This window comes from Babylonia areolata, chromosome 20 (genome assembly GCF_041734735.1).
Source record: "Babylonia areolata isolate BAREFJ2019XMU chromosome 20, ASM4173473v1, whole genome shotgun sequence".
Taxonomy (NCBI): domain Eukaryota; kingdom Metazoa; phylum Mollusca; class Gastropoda; order Neogastropoda; family Buccinidae; genus Babylonia; species Babylonia areolata.
Window position 1 is genome coordinate 10618311 of NC_134895.1, and position 26354 is coordinate 10644664.

General features: G+C 42.0%; 2 protein-coding genes across 4 annotated transcripts in view; one reads left to right on the forward strand and one right to left on the reverse strand.

Annotated features, from left to right (window-relative positions):
- Positions 1-1396: 1396 nt before the first annotated feature.
- Positions 1397-23407, forward strand: LOC143295114 (putative histone deacetylase 1-B). Its single transcript, XM_076606677.1, has 15 exons — positions 1397-1534; positions 5889-6001; positions 6786-6903; positions 8049-8123; positions 8916-9054; positions 9432-9573; positions 11039-11131; positions 11847-12096; positions 12819-12927; positions 13388-13446; positions 15083-15154; positions 16026-16166; positions 16955-17027; positions 17385-17431; positions 22086-23407. Exons 1-15 carry the CDS (start codon positions 1486-1488, stop codon positions 22175-22177), a joined length of 1572 nt encoding a protein of 523 aa, XP_076462792.1. The 5' UTR covers positions 1397-1485; the 3' UTR covers positions 22178-23407.
- The window catches only part of LOC143295112 (sperm flagellar protein 2-like), a 92835-nt gene continuing 88799 nt past the window's right edge, over positions 22319-26354 (reverse strand). For all 3 annotated transcript variants that reach the window (XM_076606676.1, XM_076606675.1, XM_076606674.1), the window contains one exon: positions 22319-24891. In XM_076606676.1, coding sequence (XP_076462791.1) covers positions 24841-24891 — 51 coding nt within the window. In that variant the 3' untranslated portion in view covers positions 22319-24840. The remainder of the gene's footprint in view (positions 24892-26354) is intronic.

Here is a 26354-nt window from a genome sequence, read left to right on the forward strand (position 1 = left end):
GTTTTTCCATCGTGTTTCACAAAGTCCTAGGATGTGCCAGCGATATTTGTTCATTGCATGTGTCAGTTCTTCCAATTTTCCTGGCGTCCTTAGTGTTCTGACATTCCACGTGCCAATAGAGATGTTGTTCCTGGTCCGGAGCTTGTTGTTGTGTGGTCCACCAGTAGCACATTTGTCACCTCCACCCTGGTTTGCAATGGAAGGCGCGGTCCTTGTTGACCCGGGCGACGACCGAGCCGGTATGGGTTGAGTAGTGGTCGTCATTCATGCGCTGAGTCTTGGGCAGAAAAGCATGGCGGAGCCCATCCCTCTCCATGCTAGACTGGTCTAGCTGCGGCTTTCCTTGATTGGAGAGGCCGAGATCTAGTTTTGATATAGCGCCAGTTGCTCGCTCCCGTGCCGCGTCGGTTGAAACAACCTGCACCGTGTCCCCCTGAGGAAACACCCACATTAACGTGGCGAGAAGGTGCGACTACGGTATTCACCCTTTCTTAATAGAAGGAAGGGATCTTCCCTGCTGTCCCCCAACTCCTTCAGTTCTCCCAACTGAGCCTCGATCTTTTTATGATCTATTTATTTATCCTTTTTTTCCCTTTTTTTTTTCTCTCCAATACCCGCGTAACGGAAAGACGTAATTGAAGACCGCAATACAAAATAGCGTGAAGTCTAAAATACTGAAGTGTCAAGGTGAATATTCAGATTTTGAAGTTATTGTTAAAAAACCGCAAGCCACGCGGCGTGACAAAATTTGTCAATATGACAATAATGGCAACCAAACTGTGGATCCCGTACTAACATGATGTGAATATCTTGCATACATTCGAGCAGTCACGTAATCCGCCCCATTCTCCCCCCCACCCCCCGCCCTCTCCCCTCCCCACCTCTACCTTCTCCCTCAACTCTCCACACCCACTCATTCCCTGGTTTTCAGTCACTCCCTATTTCTTGCAGCTTCCGGGGTCTTGGTTTTTATCCTGATCGGACGTAGAATAATTCCATTTGTTTTCACGTTTCTATGCATACGGACAATAACATTGCATTTGCATTTTGATTGAGCTAATGAGATTTTTACCAGGTAAATGTATGTTTAAGGAGTTCGTAATTGTAGGAAGGCAGTGGACTTCTTGTGTTCTTGCGCCAGTGAATTTGTGTCGGTGTTTGGCGGTTAAAAGGTCTAGCAGACGACAGTGAAGTTAGGCATAGAATGAGCTGCAAAATTTTTTGTATGCTCACGAGTGGCTTTGGAATCATGTAATGCGCGACTGTATCGGTAGCTGAAAAATTATATATTTTTTTGAATAATTAATTATTGTCCATTTATCGGCTCCGCATGCATAAAAGCATGCCGTGCTGAAATTGCCCACCCCTTCCAACCCAAGTAGATGATCTCCCTTGAAAAGTTAACTGCATACCAGGTGGCGCCAGTTGCTGTGTGCGAAAAGAGCCGAAGCGGTGCACGTTTGAAAGCGATACACAGAAGCAAATATGACTTCAAACGCAGGGTATAAGAAAAAGATTTGCTACTATTATGATGGTAAGGACATTTTAAAAATACTTTTTAAAACTGCATTGTGGCGAAAAGCATTCGTTGATCTCGAGTTTCCCATCTTTCGGGAATCGTCAAGACAAAGACGTGAGAATGGCTACTACTGAGACTTTCACGCTGCTAATTTTTTTTTTTTTTTTTTTTGACGCATGGTGAACTAAACGACTATCAAGTTACTTCAATCATCGAAAGAAAACTTCAGTTAGAGTGATCATTCGAGAGAATTGCAAATTTCCTGAAGAAAAATTGTATTTAGCCAAGAAATCGGTTGATCACACATGTGAAATCCAATGTATGGCTACCCATAAATCGTGATGATGGTGTACCGATTTGCAATTTTCACAGTAGCGTGGTTTGGCAAGTCGGTTTTTATTTATTTTTTAATCAAGTTACTTCGATCAGCGAATGAAAATTTCAGATGATTCATTCGAGAGAATTGCGAATTTCCTGGAGAAAAAATGTATTTACATTTTAGCCGAGAAATCGGTCGATCACACGTGAAATCCATCGTATGGCTACCCATAAATCGTGATGATGGTGTACCGATTTGCAATTTTCACAGTAGCCTGGTTTGGCAAGTCGGTTGTTTATGTCATTGATCTGACAGTTATATCCATTAAAAAACAACAACTGCGACATGAAATAACGAATGTCATGATCATGATTATGAAGTATTGTGAGGTTCCACAAAATTGTGAAAAACATTGTGCCATCTTCTGGTGCATTTGTGCAATGCGAAGTTGAAACATGTCATAGACACGCTGAGACTGACCTAACAGTGACATAGCTTCAGTGTTTTCAATTAGTTGCTTTGCTTTGAAGTTTCGGATTTCATTGCAAATGTGTTTGTGTACAAATGAGAAAGGGAAAAAGAAAAAGAAGAAGCAAAGATTGTGTATCAGACTGTCAATGTATTTTTGCTACTTTACTAGTATGACGCTATATATTGTGCAAACACTACCAGTGTGTAACGAAAAGTTGAGTTTTGCAATTTTTTTGTGTTCTCTGGTGCCTGTTAATTAAGTTAACAGTAAATTAAGAATTGTTTAAAAAAAAGTTGATCATTGGCTTTTACCATAGCTATTGTTTCTAATATTTGTAACAATGAGGAGTCAAGTAGAATTTTTATAGGATTTCACAACCATCAAATTTTTAATGCAGGTTAAATTGTAAGAAAAAAGTTTTGCATGTGTTAGCCTTTTGCATCTTGATCTTATAAACCCTTACATCGCCAGCTATGTTCAAGCTGGTAACAGCTGCTAGCCGGCTAAATCAACTGAACAGTATAGCTGAAAAGTGGCTGTGCAGCAGAGCAGCCAGTGGGAATGTGGGGTACTCGTTTTCTCGCTGCCATGTGGCACAAACTGTCACTGTCAGCAGGAAATCATTTTCTGCCAGCTGACTTTCATTTAGACTTGCAGCTTGCTCACCAGTTGCTGTCCCGAAAAACATGGCCTAAAGTGAGACTGCTAGTTACAATCTGAAGTGGTTGAACTCGCCATCATTCAGACTAAGATTAATATAATGAAAAAGCTGCTGAAAATCACAATAAACTGTGTGAGAGGTTGTTTTTTTGTTTTTTTTTTAAAAAATTTTTTGCTGCCCCATCATCTGCACTGTTTCAGTGGCATTACTCCCACGCCACTCATTTAGATTCCCCAATACACGGCCACACTTGGGTTCGTTTGTCACAGTCCCAGTGTCGGCATTCCGCAGGGAACCATCGATGTTAGGTCGCCAGGAGGCCACACACCAGAGGAGACCCTGCACTGCTGCTGAGTCATTTCGGTGGTGTTCAGTGGTGCCTGTTCTGATTCAACGTACTTAGGACTCCACCTACTAAGCCCCCTACTAACGACAATAATGGCTTAGTTGAGGAGCCAGACTGAGTGAGCGTCCCTCTCAGAGTGGAGACTGCCACCACGTCCCTCAGACAACAGCCCTCCATGAATCTGCTGACACTGAAGACAATGACAGGACTCACCCCAAGCACACAAGTGGAGGGGCATCGAAACTGAGGTCACCATGAGAGCAGGGCACAGACTTTGAGACTGTTTTGTTTATATTGATGGTGATGGAGGAGGAGGACGATGACGATGACGATGTTGCTATGGAGGTCCATTTTGGTTTGGGACTGTGTGACAAGGCTGTACTCTACGCTTCCCGTCATAATGATATCCCAGCGTTAAACAGGCCCGAGAGATAGACACTTGCAGAGTTGGTCAGGTGATTAGAGCAACACACCCAAAGACGCCTTCTTGAAGTGGATGACACTCAACTGTGTGGTCCCAGTCTTTCCATTTAAGCCCACAGCACACTCACCTTTGGGTAGGAGCCGGTCACGGGCCAAAAAAACCCACCTCCGCTGGGAATCGAACCCGCGTCCTTCCAGCTGTCAGTCCGCGATGCTAACCACTTCGCCACGGCGGCTGGTAACCGTGTGAGAGTTTGTTCAACAATGAGAAGGATGTTTCAGGTACATGTGGCAGGAAGTGCTGGCTGAGTTTGGTGTTATTTAATAATTTATTGAAGAGTAGCGCAAGTTTGTTAATTCTAATGCTCTGCCTCAAGTTGCTGACCGGTCTCCCTTCAGGTTGCTGTGCGGCAACTGTGGTGTTCTCGTTGTGACTGAAGGGTTAATATAACATAAATATGGGCAGTTCTGCTACATTTACCCAGTGATACCAGTTGATAGTAATAATTGATTGCTGACACTAGTTGATGAGTCCATGCTTGTTGATTATGATATATTCAACATACTTAAATTCAAATTTAATTACACATACTTAACCGTGACCCACTAGTGCTGGAATGTAATTTTAGGAAGAAAATTTCCTATGAGCTGTACTACTAGAAATAAACATCTGTCTTAGACTCGTGGGAGTGAGTTTACAAGATATGAATAGACCGCTGGAGAGTTCCGTAGCCATCTTGGAACTTGTGCATGCGCATCTAACTTTAACTCGAAATTGCGAGCCTTTGTTGCACACAATTTCTGATAGCCAATCAACTTTGAGAGCACAGACCATGTGATGTGCCTCTGCAAATCATGTCAGCACGGAACTCTAGTGGTTTATTAAAAACATTTGACATCAATCACAGAGAAACCTTGTGAAATATCTTGAGACACTAGTGTTTCAACTAAGGCATTTCCAGCAAGATTGTCAGCATCATCATGTTCTTATACTTCATTGTACACTGAGTCTGACAAACCCATATGAATCAGGACTAGAGAAAAAGGATGCATGCTGTCTGCATTTCTTTTCTCCCTTTACATCTCTGTCATGAAAAACGGGGTGCAGTCAGGCAGAAGTGGAATCAAGTCGACTCTTACAAGTCTGGACTTTGCGGATGACATCAGCCTTCTCTCTCATCGTCATGCAGGCTTCAAGACGAAGAGTGCCAAGACCCAAAACATAAACTTGGATGCAAGATCAGCACAAAGAAGACTATAACTGTTGAGGGTAAACCAAATTACTGATAAGCTTATGTGTCATTCGGTTATATCTGGAAGACTGGCACCGTCAGCACTAAACCCAAGATCTGATTGTTCAAAAGCAATGTTCTGAGTACAATCCTGTTCAGTAGCAGGGTTCTGAGCACACTTTCGTACGAGTCAGTACCCCAAAAAGTCACCAGGGGCATCAGCCATAAACTTGAAGCATTAGAGAACCATTGCTGATGCAGAAATCTAAAAATTATTTCACCAAACAGAATCTGATACACTGAACTATGGAAAAGGACCTCCTTGTTGGATATTACTATTATTAGTATTAAGATCAAGCATAAAAGTAATTGAAATTAGCAGATAGGATACATCCTGTGATTCAGAATGTCACCAGATACACTTTGAAGAGAAGTCCTTTGCTGGACGCCGGATGGAAAAAAGTGCAAGTACAAACAAGAGAGACAGAGCAGAACCGTTGAAAAAGAACTGAAGGTCTGTGAAGAAGAAAGGCTACAGAGTACAGTTGGGGAAACTAGCTGACAGCACACGGAAGACACAAAAGTTGAAAGACAGCAGTGATCTCTAGTGACACTGACAGCTTTATGTGCTACAAGGCTCAAAGACTGAAAGAGGATTTAATCACTCAGAATCATAAAAAAATGGAATGAGATGCTTCCAGCTCTACTTAAGTTCTGTACTGAAAATGATTGATTATAACTATCTTGATCAGATGAATGAAGTTTTTGACAGATGTTGTGTGTTACTTATTGTTTCAGCTGTAAGTATTTGATGAGTCTAGAACTTCTAGTATTAGGTACTATTTAAAAAAATTAGAAGTGTATGTATTATATGCATAAAGTTGAACTAATTCTGTAGCCTAATTTTGCTTTGCAGGTGACATTGGCAATTATTACTATGGACAGGGTCACCCGATGAAGCCCCACCGTATTCGAATGACACATAATCTGATCCTCAACTATGGCCTTTATCGCAAAATGGAAATTTACGTAAGTTACAACACGCAATATTTAAAAAAAATTTTTTCTGTAGAAGAAGTTAAAACACAGCAAAGTGAACTTTTTATTTTTTAGGAGCAGAATGTGATGGACCCTAATTTGGCCACATGTGTGGTGTATAAATTATTGTTTTTTGAAATTTATTGTATGTGACATAGATAGAAGCTCTGAATGTGTCCAAATTGCAGAAACAAAAGAACAGTAATTATGTTTATTTTTTAGAAGAATTGCGTTCTGAACAGTTACTGGCTATTCAATGGTTTCGTGAACATTTGGAGTTGTGTTTTTGTCATTGTACTTCTAAACACTTGTTGAATTTTTACACAAATCATTAAATGATAATGAAAATTTAGAGTTGTTCAGTAAACAAAAATATGTAGATGTTTTTATTTTATTGAAAAGTTTTGAAATTTTTAAATGTCCTTTTTATCTTTCAATTTTTTTGTTATTTTATTTTTATTTTGATTATTACTATGTTGATGATGATGATTATCATTTTGCATATTTTAGATTTTTGTTTAAAATATGGGAATTCAGACAATGAGACATATTGTTTGTTCATCAGAAATAAAGTGGAACAGTGGAAGAAAAACATTTGTGAGGAGCTGTGACTTTGATTTTGAACAATGGTAATACCAACAATATCTTGAGCTGAGTAAGAGTTCTATAAATAGTTTTCAGGACAGTTGTTGCCATTGTGTTTGAAAAGAGCCATTTCTGTGGAGTTACCTGTTTGGAATTACGCAATGAAAATGGTGTGCTTTTGTTCTGATAGCGGCCCCACAAAGCCACTGCGGAAGAAATGACCAAGTTTCACAGTGATGACTACATCAAGTTCCTGAGAAGCATTCGACCAGACAACATGTCAGAGTACAATAAGCAGATGCAACGATGTAAGACTTTACCATTGGACTGTCGTTGATTTACAACCATTTAACTTACATTGGTATACATGTGTTAAAGAGTCACTGTACTTACACTGGTATACGTATGTGTTTATGAGCAACTGTGGTGGAATTTGTAAGGAGTTGGACTTCTGATCCAGTGCTCACCAGTGATAAGAGTTCAAGGCCCTGTCTTGGCATATTGTTGTGTCCTTGGAAAGGCACTTTACTCTGATTTTTCTCACTCCTTCAAGGTGTGGATGGATAACCTGACAGGTTAGGGAAGGTTAAAACAGCAGGAGAGAATTGGCCCCCCCCCCCCCCCCCCCCCCCCGCCTTCCGGTACCCAGACACAGTGAATATGAACTCACTGCTCATATGGCTTGGAAGGCTATGGAACTTCATACTTAAAATCTTATTGTCTAAAGGATGATTTGTCTCTTTTGTAGCATCATGTACATGATGTACATATCACATTATTATATATTGCTGGTAAAATCTGATTACATTTATTGTGGGCAATAGTTTTAATGAGTAATTCTGATTTAGACCAACATTATTTTAAAGAGGTTTATAATGTATGGTAAATTAGGTTGATGTAGCATGAATAGAATCATTTTAGTTGAATTCAACAATATTTTAGCATGAATAGAATCATTTTAGTTGAATTCAACAATATTTTATATCATTTATAAGAGCAGTATAAAACTAAAAAGTGCTAGTTATTCACTTTTACAGCACTAATAAGTTGCAGATTGTTAATTATATTCATGTTTTGTCTGTCTGTTTTTCTATTCAGAGTTGGTAAGCACAGAAATTATGTTGAAATTAGCTTCAAATAGAAAAAGAACCATTACATGCTTAATGCAAAATAAAATAGACGATAAAACATTTTTTATCCTTTAATTGTTTGTGTCAGTGTGTGTGTGTGCAAGTTAATTGGACAAGTGGTGTCATGATGTGTTACTGTGCTTAGTGTGTAAATCTGTTTTTATATTTCATCATGTACAGTCTGAGTTTTATATATGCGAAGCGCTTTGAGATCTTATTATTACAGTTTATTATTAGTAGTAGTATTGATTATTATGCTAATGTTGATGCTGATGATAATGTGACTGGATTATTAGTTGTTAGAACCAATGCTTTTACTTCAGTCAATGTAGGAGAGGACTGCCCTGTGTTCGATGGGATGTACGAGTTCTGTCAGCTGTCCACTGGGGGTTCTGTTGGTGAGTGGTGGTTGTCGTCTGCACTGTTGTCACTTTTCACCTGTCTGTTCTGTCTGTCTGTCTGTCTGCCTGTATGCATTGTCTGTTGTCATTGGACTTGTCTGTTTGTCTGCATTATTGTCTCTGGATTAGAGTACAGTGTGTGTGTGTGTGTGTGTGTGCTAGTTCATTTCTTATGTGCTTTTATCATTGTGTATTTTTATTTGTTGATTTCTCAGTTGCAGTTATCTACACACTCAATACACCCAAACAAAAATGAGAAATGTTACGATAAGAGTGAAAAATGTGTGCAGTTACTAATTTTTTTGTGATCCTTCATGTCTGCTCTTGATACAGATAATTATGGATACCATGATAACAAAAGCAACATGTTCCATGTATCAAACCAATAGGCCTAGTTTGCATCAGTTTGACATGGTAAGTATATTTAACACCAAACATGGAGTATAATACAAACTCCTCCTTTCCATGCTATGTAAAGCCCAGCAGCAGGGCAGGGTTTTTTGTGGCAGGTGGTCTTATGGCAACTGGCTGTGAAATGCTGTCATTGGGGTGGATTGCATCAAAAATAGATGGGCGTGGTAGTGTTTTGGGGGATGATTCTATGATGCCTTTTTTGGTTGGCTTGTGGAAGACAGGAATGTACTGGATGCACTTTTATGATCATTTATAATTGATTAGAATTACCAGAATAGTAATCATAATACATGATCTTGGAGGGTTTGTGTTGTTTAACATGGAGACTATGTACACATGCAAAAATAATAAGTGTGTGTGTGTGTGTGATACCAGCGGGAGCGGTGAAATTGAACAAGCAGGCTGCAGATATAGCCGTCAACTGGGCTGGTGGCCTCCATCATGCCAAAAAGTCTGAAGCATCCGGCTTCTGTTACACCAATGATATTGTGCTGGCCATCCTGGAACTGCTCAAGTGAGTATAGCATTGTGAAAACAATCAGTTAATAACCTGAGGATATCACACTTAGGAAAAAAAAAGTGTAAATTTTTATGTTGTCCATTCTGGGGCTGCTCAAGTGAGTACAACATTGTGCTAGCTGTTCTGGATTAGCACTGATGATGTAAAGTTGAAGACACATTGATGATCTCATATATTGATGTCATGTTCAAGACACATTGATCATTGATGTCAAGTTGAAGAAGTGTTGATCATGTCAAGTTGAAGAATTGTTGATAATGTCAAGTTGAAGGAAGCATTGATGATGTCAAGTTCAAAATGCATGATGATGCCAAGTTGATGATGTACCAGAATCTGTGGAGTAAAGAGAGGAGCGTGTGTGTGTGCCCCAGGTACCACCAGCGCGTGCTATACATTGACATTGACATTCATCATGGCGACGGTGTGGAGGAGGCCTTCTACACCACTGACCGGGTCATGACCGTGTCTTTCCACAAGTACGGGGAGTACTTCCCTGGAACTGGGGACCTGCGGGTCAGTTTTTGCCTTGTACAGCTCTCCTCTGTTGACTGATGATCTCTGTCACCTTGTACAGCTCTCCTTTGTTGACTGATGTTCTCTGTTGCCTCGTACAGCTTTCTTGTTGACTGATAATCTCTCTCACCTTGCACAGCTCTCCTCTGTTGACTGATGATCTCTGTCACCTTGTACAGCTCTCCTTTGTTGACTGATGTTCTCTGTTGCCTCGTACAGCTCTCTTGTTGACTGATAATCTCTCTCACCTTGTACAGCTCTCCTTTGTTGACTGATGTTCTCTGTCTTGTACATCTCTTCTTTGTTGACTGATGATCTCTGTCACCTTGTACAGCTCTCCTCTGTTGACTGATGTTCTCTGTTGCCTCGTACAGCTCTCTTGTTGACTGATAATCTCTCTCACCTTGTACAGCTCTCCTTTGTTGACTGATGTTCTCTGTCTTGTCTCCTTTGTTGACTGATGTTCTCTGTCGCCTTGTACAGCTCTCCTTTGTTGACTGATGTTCTCTGTCTGGTCTCCATTGTTGACTGATGTTCTCTGTCACCTTGTACAGCTCTTCTTTGTTGACTGATGTTCTCTGTTGCCTTGTACAGCTCTTCTTTGTTGACTGATGTTCTCTGTCTGGTCTCCTTTGTTGACTGATGTTCTCTGTCTTGTCTCCTTTGTTGACTGATGTTCTCTGTCTTGTCTCCATTGTTGACTGATGTTCTCTGTCTTGTCTCCTTTGTTGACTGATGTTCTCTGTCTTGTCTCCTTTGTTGACTGATGTTCTCTGTCTTGTCTGATGTTCTCTGTCTTGTCTCCATTGTTGACTGATGTTCTCTGTCTTGTCTGATGTTCTCTGTCTTGTCTCCTTTGTTGACTGATGTTCTCTGTCTTGTCTGATGTTCTCTGTCTTGTCTCCTTTGTTGACTGATGTTCTCTGTCACCTTGTACATCTCTTCTTTGTTGACTGTTCTCTGTCATGTTGTACAGCTCTCCTTTTTTAAAATTATTATTAAGAGCTGTGTTGCGAATGGTTTTCACTCTGACTTTGTAACTGCTGGGCTGAAAATTCCCATATAAATTTGTTGTCCTAGGGACAAGGATAAGAAAAAAACACAACTTTCCCCCCAAAATTTCTCTCAGTCCTCATCCCAAGGTAAAGAGAGTAAATGCTGGTTTTGTAATAAGTCAGCAGATACAGTTGTCTATATTAAGTAGTATGTACGACGGGAAAAGAAAAGCTGAGTTAAAGGGTGGGGGTGTTAAATTGAAAGGGGGTGGAGGGAAGTGCTGTCGGACAGCTCAGTCACCTTTCGCTGACACAGTCAAACATTGGCTGCTCAACGGACAAGTGTAGAAAGCATTTGCACTTGTCTGCCAGAAGGTTTAGTTGTTTTGGACATTCTGACAAGTAGGTATTCCGTGCCCTGCTATGTGTGTGCATGCTGGTGACCCAGAGTGTTTTCCTCTTTGTTGCAGGACATTGGGGCTGGAAAAGGCAAGTACTACGCTGTAAACTTTCCACTCCGTGACGGCATCGATGATGATTCATATGAAAGCATCTTTAAACCGGTGAGTACAATGTTTGTCAACAATTGTGATTTTGTTTTGACTCTTATGTGTCTTTCGGCTGGCCTGTTAGAGAGCCGTTGCTGTTGTTGTGAAGCGTTCATTTCTGGCTATGTTGTTGATCTGTTGTAGGGTGGTTTGTGACCACATGAAGGTTTTTTAACATTGGGAAATGACCTGGGCTTTTCATGACTTTTATATGCATGTCCATCTCCCAACAGCTCCAAATCAAAGGGATAAAAAAACAAAACTTTTGATAAGACTTATAGATAGAAGGGTAAATAAACTTTGGGCAGAACTGGGAGGGGCTGGAATGAGGTAGTTTTAAAATCCAGGCTTCAAAGAGGTTTGTACAGGAATTTGATTGTTAGCCTTAAACTTTTGGAATTGGTCCTTTAACCCCTTGTGCCATAGAACGTATCACTAAATGCATTGTGGTGTCACTGATGAAGTCATCAGAAGAAGGAAAACAACTCTGGAAGGCCGAAAATTCATGCAGTTAATGCAGAATGGTATATCTCCAGACCATTTTCTCCCTTTTAGGCTTATTGTTTTGGACATTGTTTTGACTTGAAACACCTTTTTGCTGTTTTTACCCTAGCACTGAAGGGGTTAACATTTAATTTTTTGAAGAACACAACACAGACCTTTAACCTTCAACCCTTTTATTTTTCTTTTTATTTTCACACCATAACACAATGTTGAATGCTGTCACAAGGTGATGACCAAGGTGATGGAGACCTACCAGCCCAGTGCTGTGGTTCTGCAGTGTGGGGCTGATTCCCTGTCTGGGGATCGCCTGGGCTGCTTCAACCTGACCTTGAAAGGTCACGGGAAGTGTGTGGAGTTCATGAAGAAGTGGAACCTGCCCCTGCTGCTGCTGGGTGGTGGGGGTTACACCATCCGCAACGTGGCGCGCTGCTGGACCTATGAGACCTCCATTGCCCTGGGGGTGGAGGTGGCCAACGGTGAGAGAAACAGATCAATGGCATTGTGCAACTAGTCTGTCGCAATAGTTTTCCTTTGTTTTTTTTTCCTTCTTAAAAAAACAGAAGAAAAAACTTTACATTGAATACAAAATAGCATGAAGTTTAAAATACTGAAGTGGCAAGATGAATATTCAGATTTTGAAGTTATTGTTAAAATTTTTTTTTTTTTTTTTTTTTTTTTGCACTGAATAGCCATTGTAACAAATCATGGGCAAAACTGGACTTGAGAAACATGTCCCTTTATTATTATTGTTATTATTATTTTTTTAATTAATCAAAGAGCAGCAGCTGTGTTCCTTACAAGTTTGACAGCAGTGGTCTGTTAAACCAATGCAGGGTGCTGGAGAGGCAGCCTGCAGACATGACAGCTGTGTTGTAAACGGAGGCCAAGAAGTGTAAATATTGCATCCCGACAGGGCGGAAGGAAGGGCAGTGAAGCCTGATCCTTATCTTGTCAGCAATGTATCTGGCATCGCTGATTATGGCTATGGTGCTGTGGAAAGGGGAAGAACAAGTGAACACTGGACAACTGATTTTTAATATAATTTCTGGTCTCTTTCTGAGATGTAGTACTTTACATATAAAAGTTTCTTTTTGTGTGTTTTGATTTAGAATCTTGATTATTACATTTTTTGAAATATTTCAAGTGGGTTTATATACACATGCATATTTATATATTTGCATGTTGTGTGTGTTTACAGAACTGCCATACAACGACTACTTCGAATACTATGGCCCTGACTTCAAGCTACACATCAGTCCCTCAAACATGGCCAACCAGAACACAGCGGAGTACATGGATAAAATCAAGTCAGTGTCATCACTGTTTGGTTGTGTGTATGTGTGTCAGTATGTGTGTATTCTTTGTGTGAGTGAGCGTGTGCGTATGTGTGTCGCGGTGTGCACATGTCTATGCATACATGCCCAGATATGCTTATTGACTCGGCATGTGTGTGTGTGTGAGAGCATGCATGTTTGTGTTTTCATATAGTGTCTGTATGTGTGTACTTATATGAACATTGGTAAGACATATACTACAATGTGTACATCCATTCGATTCAGTATAATTCATTCAAGATAAATAATATTCATTCTTAACGTCTTTTAAAAATATAAAGTTATTCAGTTGAATTAGTTGTGATGCCAAATAGTGAGACTGTGATTGCAGTTTTGAAATGTGAAGTTATTTAGGGCAAGGCTACTTGAAAATAGTTGAACTAGTTGTGGTGCCAAATAGCGAATCAGTATATTGATTGTTGTTATTGTGCAGAACAAGACTGTTCGAAAACCTGCGGATGTTGCCCCATGCCCCAGGAGTGCAGATGCAGGGTAGGTAACTCTCTGTGCCATTATAATACCACCAGTATTTTTGTGTGTGTGTGTATTTGGTCAGTGTAGTCAGTGTCGTTCAGGATTCTGTTCGCTGAAGATGACGGGAATTGTTAAGGATGGGGGTTTGTTTTCATTCAGTACGTCAGTACATAGCTCACTTGTGATTTTCATGTAGAACCTGGTGATGGCCTTAGTGTCATTGATGAGCATTTGTAGTTTTTCTGATGTTTGTATAGAATGAAAAAGTATTGCGGAGCAGAAAAGCTCAATATGAATGTGACAGGATTTGTACAGGTTTTTTGTAAGTTTTTAAGAATTTGTTAAATAAAAAAAAAAAGGGCATGATTTTTTAAATTTTTAATCCTTGATAAATTTTCAAAAATTACCAAGAAGTTTAGATTTTTGCTTCCTGATAAGAAAAAAATAGGATTTTTCAAAAAAAATGTGCAGTTCTCATTTGTGGCCTGTTATTAATCATGATCGCATGCAAGAAGACAGCGACAAAGAATCGATAGACAGGCAGAAATTACAAAAAAAACTTAGCCGTATCTAGAGCACAGGAGCAGGAGTCGAGATGGCTGCCGTAAAAAGAGGGCGCTAGTCAGGGGTGCAATGGGGTGGTAACCTACTACAGGAGGTTATCGGCCGTAGCTGCTTTCGTTTTCTCTGCATAGGCGGGTAGTAGTTTGCACAGGACAAGAATCAGACCCCTGCCGGAGTCTGCACTAGTGGGTCATGGTAAGTATGTAGTTTAAACGTAAAATTCAAAGGGGAGGTCACCTACTTCCGGGAGGTTATCGGCCGTAGTTTCATTTTCTCCGCATAGGCGGATAGTAGTTTTCACAGGCAGGAATGTCAGACCCATGCCGGAGTCTGCACTTTTAGGAAGAAAATTTCCTTTTAATCCAGGCTCCTAATGTCTTAGATTTTTAGCCTTTGGTGTTTTAAAGGATTTTAAAAAGGTTTTCAATGCAGTGATTAAAAACCTGAAAGAACCCTGTGTCAGAACCTTTCCCATGGGTAGTCCTCACCATTGATGGATACTATCTGAGCTTCATGAGTGGAAATGTGAATGTGGAATGAAAGATGGATTCTATAGTCACACATACATGACCAGGTTGGTTGAAGAGAAATTCGAAGTCACACTTACATGATCAGCTTTGTTGAAGATACCAGTGCTAGGTTCTGGACTTGTCAGATTTTTTTTTTTAGCCGTGGATGTGTTTTTTGATCATACGGGAGTTGTGTGTCGTTGATGTTAGTGGACTGTCAGTGTGAAAGTTGAAGTTAGTTTAATTGAGACACACTATACTTTGACCTACTGGTGCAGCCTCCGACAGAGGTCTGATTCCTGTCCTGTGCAAAATATTTCTTCACCCAAGTGGAGAAATAAAAACAGATGCAGTTACTGACTTAGAAGCCTCCCTTCGGTTTACCCATGCTGTGTCCTCTTTTCCGGCAGAAACCTTCCATTCCTGCATCCTGTGAACCATTTTTTTTTCTTTCTTTCCATTTCCTCCTTGTCACTTGATTGGTCAAGCTTCAGTGTTGTTGATGAGAGGGTAAGTAAGTGGCTGTCGGTGTGTGCATGAAACTAGAAAGTCTAACCTTGGATGTTTTCGTTGATGTGCAGCCATCCCTGAGGATGCCCTCAACGATGAAAGTGACGACGAAGACCGGGACAACCAAGACAAACGTCTTTCCAGTGAGTATTATGTGGCATGGTGAAGGGCTTTTGAAAACAGGGAAGTGAAGGTGGGGAGGTGTTTGTACACATCTTGTAAGATTTTTGCACATTTTTCAGCTGTTTTGAAGTGGGTTTTTTTGTTGTTGTTTTTCTGAAGTCATTTTCAGTCGTGTCTGTTCTGAATGAAATTCTTGACATAAAACTTTTTCCATAGAGTTTTATGTAATTGCAAACATGCAGTTTCTTTTCATTTGCCAGGTAGTGTATTTCACTTTGTGCACAGAAAAAGAAACTACAGAGAATATACTGGGAAAAACAAAATTAGAAAAAAAAGAAGCTGAAGATGATGACATTAGTCTGGAAGTATAATCCGAACACTTGAAACTCAATTCACACAACAGAGTAAAGCTTACAATTAATAAAAAAAAAAAAAAAAGTCTTTTAGGGTGTGTGTGTGTTGAAGGGTGTGCGGGAGGGGGTGGGGATACAGGAAAAGGAAGGTAAATAACCCCCCCCCACCCAACACACGTATTTAGTAACATATGTGTATGACTGACTCCAGACATACACAGACACACGCTCATGTTCATGTTAACACTCACATGTACTCACACTCACATGTACACACTCCTCTCTCTCTCTCTCTCTCACGCACACACACAGAGTCATACACCTATACCTTTCCAATACCTGTTCATGACACCACCACCTACCTTCCAACTTAAAATCCATTGCTTTTTTTCTGTCCCTTCCATTGAATATCACTCTTAGTAAAAAAGATGTAAAATAGATGAACAAGACATGTGATGCAACAGACAAAAGTCACATCTAGTCACAGGGAACGTTGCCTTGACATGCCGTGTGTGTGTGTGTGTGTGTGTGGCCACAGTCCGGGCCAGCGACAAGCGCATCACCTGTGAGGAGGAGTTCTCAGACAGTGAGGACGAGGGAGAGGGTGGGCGCCGTGATCGCGCCAACTACAAACCCAAGAGCAAGAAACCTCGCATGGAGGAGGACAGGAAGGAGGGAGGTGAGGGAAACTGTTGGTAGCGGTACAATTGATACTTGAACACTGCCTGTCTTTTGTCAGAGATCAAACTCTTAGCGGTTTACAAACGCAGTCATTTGCACAACAGCCTGCCTGCCTGGGAAGAGCAGACTGACAGCTGCCTTCAGTCGCTCGTTCCTGTGTCTTTCAGTCGGGCCTCAATCATGTGCGCACATACACGAGTGGATTTTTCTGCAAACTTTTGCCATGGCAACCTTTTCGTTGCCCCGAGTTCTTATAAACATTGACTAGGTGTATGCTGCACACAGGGTCTTGGCTTGTCGTCTCTGAATGATTACATTTGTGTTGTGCTCTCACTCAGTTTACACATATAAGAAAAAGGAAAAAAAAAAGAGAAACTTATTCATTACTGTGTTGAAACAACTGTAAGAAAAGTATTCATTTCCAGATATTGTTATTTGAAGAACAAAAAAAAAAAACAAAAAAACAAAACAAAAAAACCCCAAAAAAACATTGGGGGGTCGGGGTGTGATAACAATCCACATAAACAGAACACATATATAAAAAGTGCTGACATTTACACATTCAGTGGTTCCATTTTCATTGTAAAGGATTCAGAATGTTCCCTGATACGAGTTTCATTCTTTTTTTCTTCTTTAGTTGTATTCCATGCAAAAGGCTGGTTTATAGCATTCCCATTCAGTACTGAAAAATGGACAGGTGACAGTGTATCTTTGCAATATGTTTTTGTAACTTGAAAATGAGTGTTGAGATGCCTTTATAACACAGGTGATGTTTACGTGTTACAGAAGTGAAGGAGGAGAAGAAGGAAGTGAAACAGGAGCCAGTCGAGAAAGAGAAAAGCAAGACAGAAACACAGAGGTATCAGCAATCACGTTTCTCCTCCCCTCTCTCTCTTTTTTTTTCCTCTTCCTTTTCTTCATGTTTTCTTTGACATTTTCTGGCCCCATGGATAGATGGGTAAGAGGAGAACATTTTGTAGGCCTGTCAGCAGCCTGAAGAATTTTTTCTGGTCCCGTTTTTGTCAGCAGTTGCCACAATCTAGTGTTTTCATACAGGTTCATACAGGTTTTAAAATGTTTTTTTAGACTTTATTAAAAAAAAAAAATTACCCAGATTAATTTGAATGATGATTTTTGTGTTTTTTGTCATTGCTTGCCCTGACAGATGACGTGATACGTTGCTGAACATGTTGTATTCTTTAGATATTGTTTTCAGTGAAACCAAGGACAAGGGTGAAGGCTCCTCAACAGCCGAGAAGAAAGGTGAGAAATTTCATAGAGACATGTGGGTGGAGTGGATGGTGGAGTATGTTAGTCTGTGTGTGTGTGTTTTGGGGAATGGGGTGAGTGTGTCCGTGTAATCTCAAAACTCTTGGGGATTGAGCGGTTTGGGGTGTTATGAATGGAAAAGGGATAAGTGAACACTAATTATCTTGAAAAGCCTTGCTGGAGGTTACTGGCATAGTGTCGGAACATAAAAGCTAACAAAATTTGCCAACATTTAACTGAATTCCTTTTCTTTTGTAGTGTTTTTCTGTTGTGGTTTGGTTCATGTTTGTATTTTCTTGTATGGCAACAAAGTGTGTTGTCTTTCATACCGTATAGCAGGTCAGGTCAGGTCATTAGATCTGCTACTGGTAACCTGTAATCCAGTACAACCTGTTCAGGGTCGGGTTGCCGACGACTAAACCGGCACTTCCACCGCTCCCTTCTGGGACTGGTGAGGCGGGTGGCTAGACACCCTTATGGAGATCCATAAAAGGGCGTCGGCTCAGGAGAGCCACCGACGGCCATCTAGCTCCACTGTGCTGTGTGCATGCCACACGCAGTTGGTCCCCGGGGTGTGTCTACCCATGTATGCGAAGTCTGGATCCAGCAGAATCTGCGGAAGAAACCTATCGGTTCAACGGAGAGGAAGGCGGTTACAGCAACGCACTGTGGAGTGCAGAGAGCAAGATGAGACACTGAAAGGATATCTTGGTCATCCACTGCATCCGTGCTCATCATCCAGTCGTCTCGACTTAGTCTTGCCACTGGAAATTGGTGGACCCGGACGAGAGAGTGAGGTCGACGTTGCGCAACTCCTCTTCACTTTAAACAAACTCATCGCGCAAGTCATCAGTCATCCAAAATGACCTTTCATCCTTCATCATTTCATCACCCCCAAGTCCTGTGGCGACAGGCGAGCGACGAAACGACAGGTGTGGGTACACTGGCAGTCGCAGCCGCAGACCTGCACGCAGGCGGCTCAGGCCATAGGGTCGTTCTTCGTCGACAGGAGCAGCGATGGAGCTCGGCAGCCGTCTGAGCGTCTGAGCAGCCCTCTTTAGGAATGCACTGCTCACCTCCCTGGCATGAGGAAGGGGCTAGAAAAGGTGCCCTAAAAATTGCCTGCTCCATATCACCCTGGCCAGCATACCGCGGCTGGCGGGGACCCTACATCAGCGGTCGAAACAAAGAGAAAGAAAAGAAAAAAACAAGGATCGTTCCTCTCACCATTGGTGCTTGGAACATAAGGACTCTCCTGGACAGAGATAACGCGGACAGACCCCAAAGGAGAACAGCACTAGTTGCATCCGAACTTGCCAGATACAACATTGACATCGCAGCCTTGAGTGAGACTCGGCTTGCAGGCGAAGGCGAGCTCTGTGAATGGGGATCTGGTTACACCTTCTTCTGGAGTGGACGAGGAAGCGAAGAGCGACGTGAGGCTGGCGTTGGTTTTGCAGTAAAAACAGCACTTGTCAGCAAGCTAGCTGGAATCCCAAAGGGAGTCAACGATAGGCTTATGACCATGAAACTCCCACTGGCATCTGGCCAGAAGCACCTCACCATTGTCAGTGCCTACGCCCCAACCATGACCAACCCGGATGAAGTGAAGGCGAAGTTCTACTAGGACCTTCACTCTGTCATTGCTGCCATCCCTAAAGCAGACAAGCTCATCATTCTTGGGGACTTCAATGCTAGAGTTGGCTCTGACTACATCTCCTGGGATGGAGTGATTGGAAAGCACGGTGTGGGCCACTGCAACCCAAATGGATTGCTTTTGCTTCAGACCTGTGCAGAGCACGAACTGCTGATAACCAACACAGTTTTCTGCCTCCCTGCCCGTAACAGGACGTCATGGATGCACCCTCGCTCAAAGCATTGGCATCTCATCGATTATGTCATCGTCAGGAAAAGGGATAGGCAAGATGTACGTGTAACAAAGACCATGTGCGGCGCCGAGTGTTGGACAGACCATCGCCTTGTAGTCTCGAAGCTGAATATTCGAATCCAACCCAAGAGACGCCCCCAAGGCCAGAAGGCTCCAAAACGGCTCAACATCGCTAAGCTGAAAAGCATCACCATCAAACAGTCATTTGTGGAGCTGCTGGAAGATCGTCTGGAATCCGCCTCTCTGGACAACCAGAATGTGGAGTCTGACTGGAGGACCCTGCGTGAGCTGATCTATAGTACAGCTTCAGAGACCCTGGGACCCATGACCAGAAAGCACAAAGACTGGTTTGATGAAAACTGTGATGAAATCAAGCAGCTTCTGGATGAGAAACGCCGTCTGCATCAAGCCCACCTGAGCAACCCAAAGTCCACATCAAAAAAGGATGCATACAATGACATCCGCAGGACTGTTCAGCAAAAGTTACGCCAGATGCAGGATAAGTGGCTGAGTGACAAAGCTGATGAGATCCAGGGATATGCTGACAGGCACGATATGAAGAGGTTCTATGATGCCTTAAAAGAAGTCTACGGCCCCACATCCTCAGGATCATCCCCCCTCCTCAGTGCAGATGGGAATACCTTGATCACCGAGAAGGAGAACATTCTTGAACGATGGGCTGAGCACTTCAACAGTGTCTTAAATCGCCCTTCCTCCATAAATGATGAAGCCATAGACCGTCTCCCACAAGTCCCCACCAACGAAGCACTGGACGATCCGCCAACACTTCTTGAGACCCAGAAAGCAATCCGTCTGCTATCCAGTGGCAAAGCACCTGGCTCAGACTCCATACCAGCAGAGGTCTACAAGGATGGAGGCACTGTGCTGACTGAGAAGCTTCATCAGCTGTACTCACTCATGTGGAAAGAAGAGACGATCCCCCAGGATTTCAAAGATGCATCTATCATTCACTTGTACAAGCGAAAGGGGAACCGGCAAGCCTGTGATAACCATCGGGGCATTTCCTTGCTCTCCATCGCAGGCAAGATACTTGCCAGGATCCTACTTAACCGCCTCACAGCACACCTTGACCAAGGTTATTTGCCTGAGAGCCAATGTGGATTCCGGAAAGAGCGCGGAACCACTGACATGGTGTTTGCTGCAAGGCAGCTGCAAGAGAAATGTCAGGAGCAAAATGCTGATCTGTTCTCCACCTATGTCGACCTCACTAAGGCCTTCGACACCGTGAGTAGAGAGGGACTGTGGAAGATCATGGCCAAGTACGGATGCCCTCGGAAATTTATTTCCTTGGTCAGCCAATTCCATGAAGGCATGCAGGCTCGAGTCCAGGACAATGGTGAAACATCTGCTCCTTTTGCTGTCACAAATGGTGTCAAGCAAGGCTGCGTCCTGGCTCCAACGCTGTTCAGCCTCATGTTCTCTGCAATGCTTACTGATGCCTTCAGAGATGGCGATGTTGGAATCGGCCTAAAGTACCGAACAGATGGCAAGCTGTTTAACCTCAGAAGGCTTCAAGCAAAAACGAAGGTCATGACAGACATCATCAGAGACTTTTTGTTTGCTGATGATTGTGCCCTCAATGCTGGATCTGAAGCTGACATGCAACTCAGCGTCGACAAGTTTGCCACTGCCAGCAGGAACTTCGGCCTTACCATCAGCACGAGGAAAACTGAAGTTCTCCATCAGCCAGCCCCAGGGAAACCCTACGTTGAGCCCAACATCACAGTCAACGGTCAGAGACTCAGTGCGGTGGAGCGGTTCACATACCTTGGCAGCACACTGTCACGAAATGTGACAATCGACGATGAAGTGAACGTCAGGATTGCAAGAGCAAGCGCAGCTTTTGGTAGACTCAATGCAAATGTCTGGAACAGAAGAGGCATTAGTCTTGAGACCAAGCTAAAGGTCTACAGAGCAGTAGTTCTCCCCACACTACTGTACGCCTGTGAAACTTGGACAGTGTACCAACGACATGCCAAGAAGCTGAACCACTTCCACACAACATGCCTCAGGAAGCTACTGAACATCAAGTGGCAAGACAAGACCCCTGACACAGAGGTGCTCGCAAAAGCCACCCTTCCCAGCATCTTCACCATCCTGATGCAGTCCCAGCTTCGCTGGGCTGGACACGTGGCGCGCATGCCAGACCATCGGCTGCCCAAAAGGCTCTTCTATGGCGAGCTGCAACAAGGGAAGAGATCACACGGAGGTCAGAAGAAGCGCTTCAGAGATACTCTGAAAGTCTCTCTGAAAGCGTTTGATATCAACCCTGACTCCTGGGAGGAATCTGCAGTGGACTGTGACAAATGGCGCGCTGCTGTGCACAAAGGCGCCAGGTTGTGCGAGGCCAACAGGACTGCTGCAGCTGTTGAGAAGAGGCAGGCCAGAAAGTCACGGGCAAACAAGCTCCCTGACAATGATATGCCTGTCTTTGTCTGCCCCAACTGTCAGCGAACATTTCGTGCGCAGATTGGACTATTCAGCCATCTGCGCACTCACAGATAGATTCATGAGCATCCTTCCCCCCACCCCACCACCACCCTCCCCCCATCCCCCATCTGGATGACAACGATGGTCATCATCGATCTCGATGGACACACCACCATAGCAACGGACTCATTACTGTATTGTTGCCTGTTATTAGGTAATTCATTGTTGTCTTGTTTTATAGTGTATGCAACAGACTGTTGTGTGCTGTCTGTATTATACTTTATGGCAACAAACTGTTGGATATTTCAGAGCCCCAGGCTGCCAAAGCGGACTCTGCGGGTGATTCCAAAGACTCTGAGTCGGGCACCAAGGAACAGGAAAAGATGGAGCACGGGCCCTAAGTGACTGAGCCCTCCCCATCCACTCCTCCATCCCCACCACCACCACCATCACCATCATTACCATCTTCATCATCACCATCATCATCAGTGCAGAATTGTGTCATGATCAGTGTCATCAGTGCGTCGCAATGGCTGCCGGGGTGTTTTTTTTTTTTTGTTTGTTTTTTTGTTGTTGTTGGGTCCGTTGCCATGTCTGGGAAATGGAGAATGATAAACATTGTGAAGTCTTCTTGGCTTGTGTTGTATCCCCTGCGGACTAATAAGTGACTGGGGGATGGGGGGGAAGTGGGGTAGAGGGGAGGGGTTGATAGAGCTGTGTGTTGTATTGTGGAGAGAAAGAGCAGTCCACATGTGAGGTGTTTAGTGAAGGGTAGGTATGGCAGGTGGGAGAAGGATGTACCTTTCACCTGTGTTCAGAGGACCCGAGTTTCTTGGATCAGCGGCTGGTATAGATAGAAAGGGAAAAACATTTCACTGTTGAAGGAGAATGAAAAAAAAAATATATTGCTCCACTTTTTCTTTTTCTTCTTCAATCAGTGATAGTCTTCAACTTGTATGTATAATATTGGGAAGGCTGGTACTGACAGAGTGTGTGTGTGTGTGTGTGTGTGTGTGGTGCAGTGGAATTTCTTAGCTAATTCATTGATTCGAATTTGTCATGGATTTCTTTGTCCTACACCTCAGTAATTTTTGTTCACAATCTTTTTTCACATTTTTTTTTCTATATTTAGCCTGTCCTTCACCTTCAGTGCGAATGTCATAACTCTGGAGAGATTGTGAAACAGTGTTGCATTAGAAACTGGTCCCAGCATGTCATGGATGCATATACGTAGATTATATAGAAAATATCAACTTCTGATAATGTCATGGACATGTACATTACTATTGGTATTATTGTTATCATTCATTGTTATGATTGTGAGATTGTCCATTTTTCATTGAGCAGCAGAACAATCACCAGTTGTAGCAGAAGCAGTGGCGTAAGGGAGCAACTTAATATGAACATGCCAATCTTTCTTCTTTTTTTAATTTATATTTTATTATTATTTTTTATTTATTTTTAAAGCTACCCTATATATTTGGGTCGTTTTAGTTGGTTTCGTGCAGAAAGATGTCTGTTGTGTCCAAGTCTGAGTGCTTTGAGATGTTCTGACCATCTTGAATTCCGGTTTTCTGTTCACTGTCAGAATATAATTTTTTTTTTTTTTTTTTTTTTTTTTTGTTAAAGTGCACAGTCAAACGGTCTGTATTCCCAGCCATGTTCTGGGGCAGAGAATTCATATCCACTGTGTTGAAGGCTCAGCATGAGAAGGTGGGGCCCAATCATCTCCTTTGGCCACTTAGAACTTTTCCTGACTTTAGGCAAGTACCCATTTGCACCTGGGTGGAGTGAGGACATTGGATTGAAGTGCCTTTCTCAAGGATAGATGCTGAAACAGGATCGTGAACACTGGATCAGAAGTGCAATGCTGAATTAACTGATTCTGCCACAGTGGTATTACCGTGATGTGAAGGAATCCCTGCACAGTGTGTGTGTGTGTGTCAGTGCGTGCGTGTGAGAGACTGAAAAGTGAGCGTGTCATTACTTCACTGTCATGGAGAAAAAGGATTTTATTTATAGGCTTATGGCTTTTTTAACATACATTGTTCAAAACGCTGCAGGTAACATTTTCAGACTTGAGATTGATTCGCGTTTTATTTTCTGTCATCCCCACCACTGTTTCATTTCCCTTTTGTGTCCCGTTATCTGGCAGCTTTTTGCAACAGTGAGAAAATAAAACTCTTCAGGGGTTGTGGCGGTGTCTGGTTTGGGTGACTGGTTCTTGTGCCCAACTTGTCTGGTCTGCAGTGTGGAGGTCAGTCTGTTGGGTGCACTGGGTCTTGTTGAGTTCCTCATTTATATCCATGAGCATCATACAAAAACAATTTTGTGGATACATTTGTTTCTAATCTTGCATTATTCACACAATATCAGAGTTTTAGCGTGTGTTAAAAAAAACACACAAAAAAACATTAAAAACGATGAAAGACATACTCCAAGAAATTTAATGTGTCAGTCAAACCTCTTGAATATAATTCATTTTGTATACATACATATCAGTCTTTTCACATGGTTTAAAAATACACATATATCTTAGGACATGGGGGAGGAAAATTTGGTGCAGGGGGTTGGATGAGGGTGTAAAAACACAAGCACACCGACTGCTCCCAACACCACCACACTTCTTTGTGTCTTCGTTCACCAAACCCCAGCATGTGTCAAGGTGCAGACAAGTATGTACTGATGGAGCAGAAACATCAGTTGAGGTCAGTCGACAACAAGACATGCTTCCTCACAAATTGGATACTCTGGTTTTACAGCAAATGCTGGGTAACAAAAAAATTAAAAAAGGAAAAAACCACTTTGCAACTTGAACGTTTTTCTTTATGGTGACATGGTGAAATGATGTTTTTCTTGAACATTTTGTGAAAACATACCTGCTTTTATGAAGCTCTGCATAACTTTTTTGTGAATTTTTCTGGAGAAAAAAAGAAGAAAGAAGCGGTATGGTTCAACAACATGGCCATGGTGATGTCGAGGTTGCAAAGGTACGGGAACTGTCCCTTCAGCAAACTGCATTCTGTCCCACACACCGTCTGAACGTCACAGCTTGTGCGGGTGGTCATATAATTGACGTCGTGGAATCACCATATACCACTTTGGGATTTATCACCTGGAAGACAGAATGATATTCCAGTTTGGGATTTGTCACCTGGAAGACAGGCAGATACTCCAGTTTGGGACTGATCACGTGGAAGACATATACTGGTTTGGGGTTTTTTTTGCGAATGCGAATATTTTATTCAGATTAGGCCAATGCCCCTGTCTGAAGGGGGTATACATAATTGTACACAGAGAATATTTATAATATGAACATACATTCTAAACAAATGTAAACAAAAATAGTATAACACGTAACACATGCTTGCATTCTAAGTTGTACAAATACAGAGTAGCCTCAGTGCTTTGTAGACAAATAAAGCCAAGTTAGTCAAGACAGTTTCATTTCTGGATGTCATAAGTAGATTCAATCTAAAAACACATGGGTTTTGATAATACTTGTGTTCAATCAGTTTTATCCTTATGCAAGACGGAACAAAATATGGATTTCGTTTTCTTCAGCTGCATTACACAAACGACATAAAACATTCATTGAACTTTTACCCTTATATCTGTATCGATGGCAGGCTGTATCTGACACACCGAATTTGAATTTAGTTAATGCACTTGACATATCTGTTTATATAAATCAAAATATATGGTTCCACGTTTTTACCAATCTTAAACATTCTGTATTCTAAAAATCTGTCACTAGTCTGGATATGATCGTGCCAATCCTGCCACCTACAATCAATAATTCTTTGCTTGAAACATTTAAGAATCCACGTGTACTTTCAACACCCTGATTATCCTAAACATGCAAAGCCGAATGTATACAAACGTTTACATATGTTAGTCACCCACATCCTTTTGCCATTATTATCTAAGCTTAACAATACTTTATATGCAAGGTAACCTGTTATTGTCCATCTTTGTAAACTTTAGCCAATAACTCACACACTTTACATACAAATTCTAATAAATTGGATATCTTTCGAGTTCTCCATAGACAAAGTCATTAGATGTTCGATTATCAACATTCAAATAATGTTTCAAAGCAAAAAGATGATGGTTTGGGATTTATCACCTGAAAGACAGTGGGCCCACTATCCTTGATGGTCACTTGCGGGGCAGTGTTTATGAGTGGCATATTTCGTGATGATTGTGACACGGACATGCGTATTTAGAAACAATATCGTTTCTGAATAGTTTTTGTTCAAGAATTGTGTAGATAATGATCTGATTCTGGCTCAGTGACTACTAGTGTAGTGAAAGGCATATATTCTCTTTGAGACAAAGTTCAAATCATTCATGTGATGAGGACAATAGCAGTGACAATTGTGACAGTTTTTCATGGATATGACTAGCAGTGTGGCACTTAGATACATATGAGGCACTACTTGGTGAGTACCTGCATGATGTGCATACTCTTCAAGCAAAACACTGTCCTGCATGTGGTACGTACTTGTATGCATTGTAGTTGACTCAAAAGTCACCTGTTTTACACCTGAGTGTCACCAGAGATGTCACCCTATA

Bases quoted from the DNA above. Each gene is read 5' to 3' on its own strand.
- LOC143295114 (XM_076606677.1), top strand. From the start codon at position 1,486: ATGACTTCAAACGCAGGGTATAAGAAAAAGATTTGCTACTATTATGAT. The intron at 12,097-12,818 runs GTGAGAGAAACA...GTGTGTTTACAG, and splicing joins GGGGGTGGAGGTGGCCAACG to AACTGCCATACAACGACTAC. The intron at 17,028-17,384 runs GTATCAGCAATC...TATTGTTTTCAG, and splicing joins AGCAAGACAGAAACACAGAG to TGAAACCAAGGACAAGGGTG.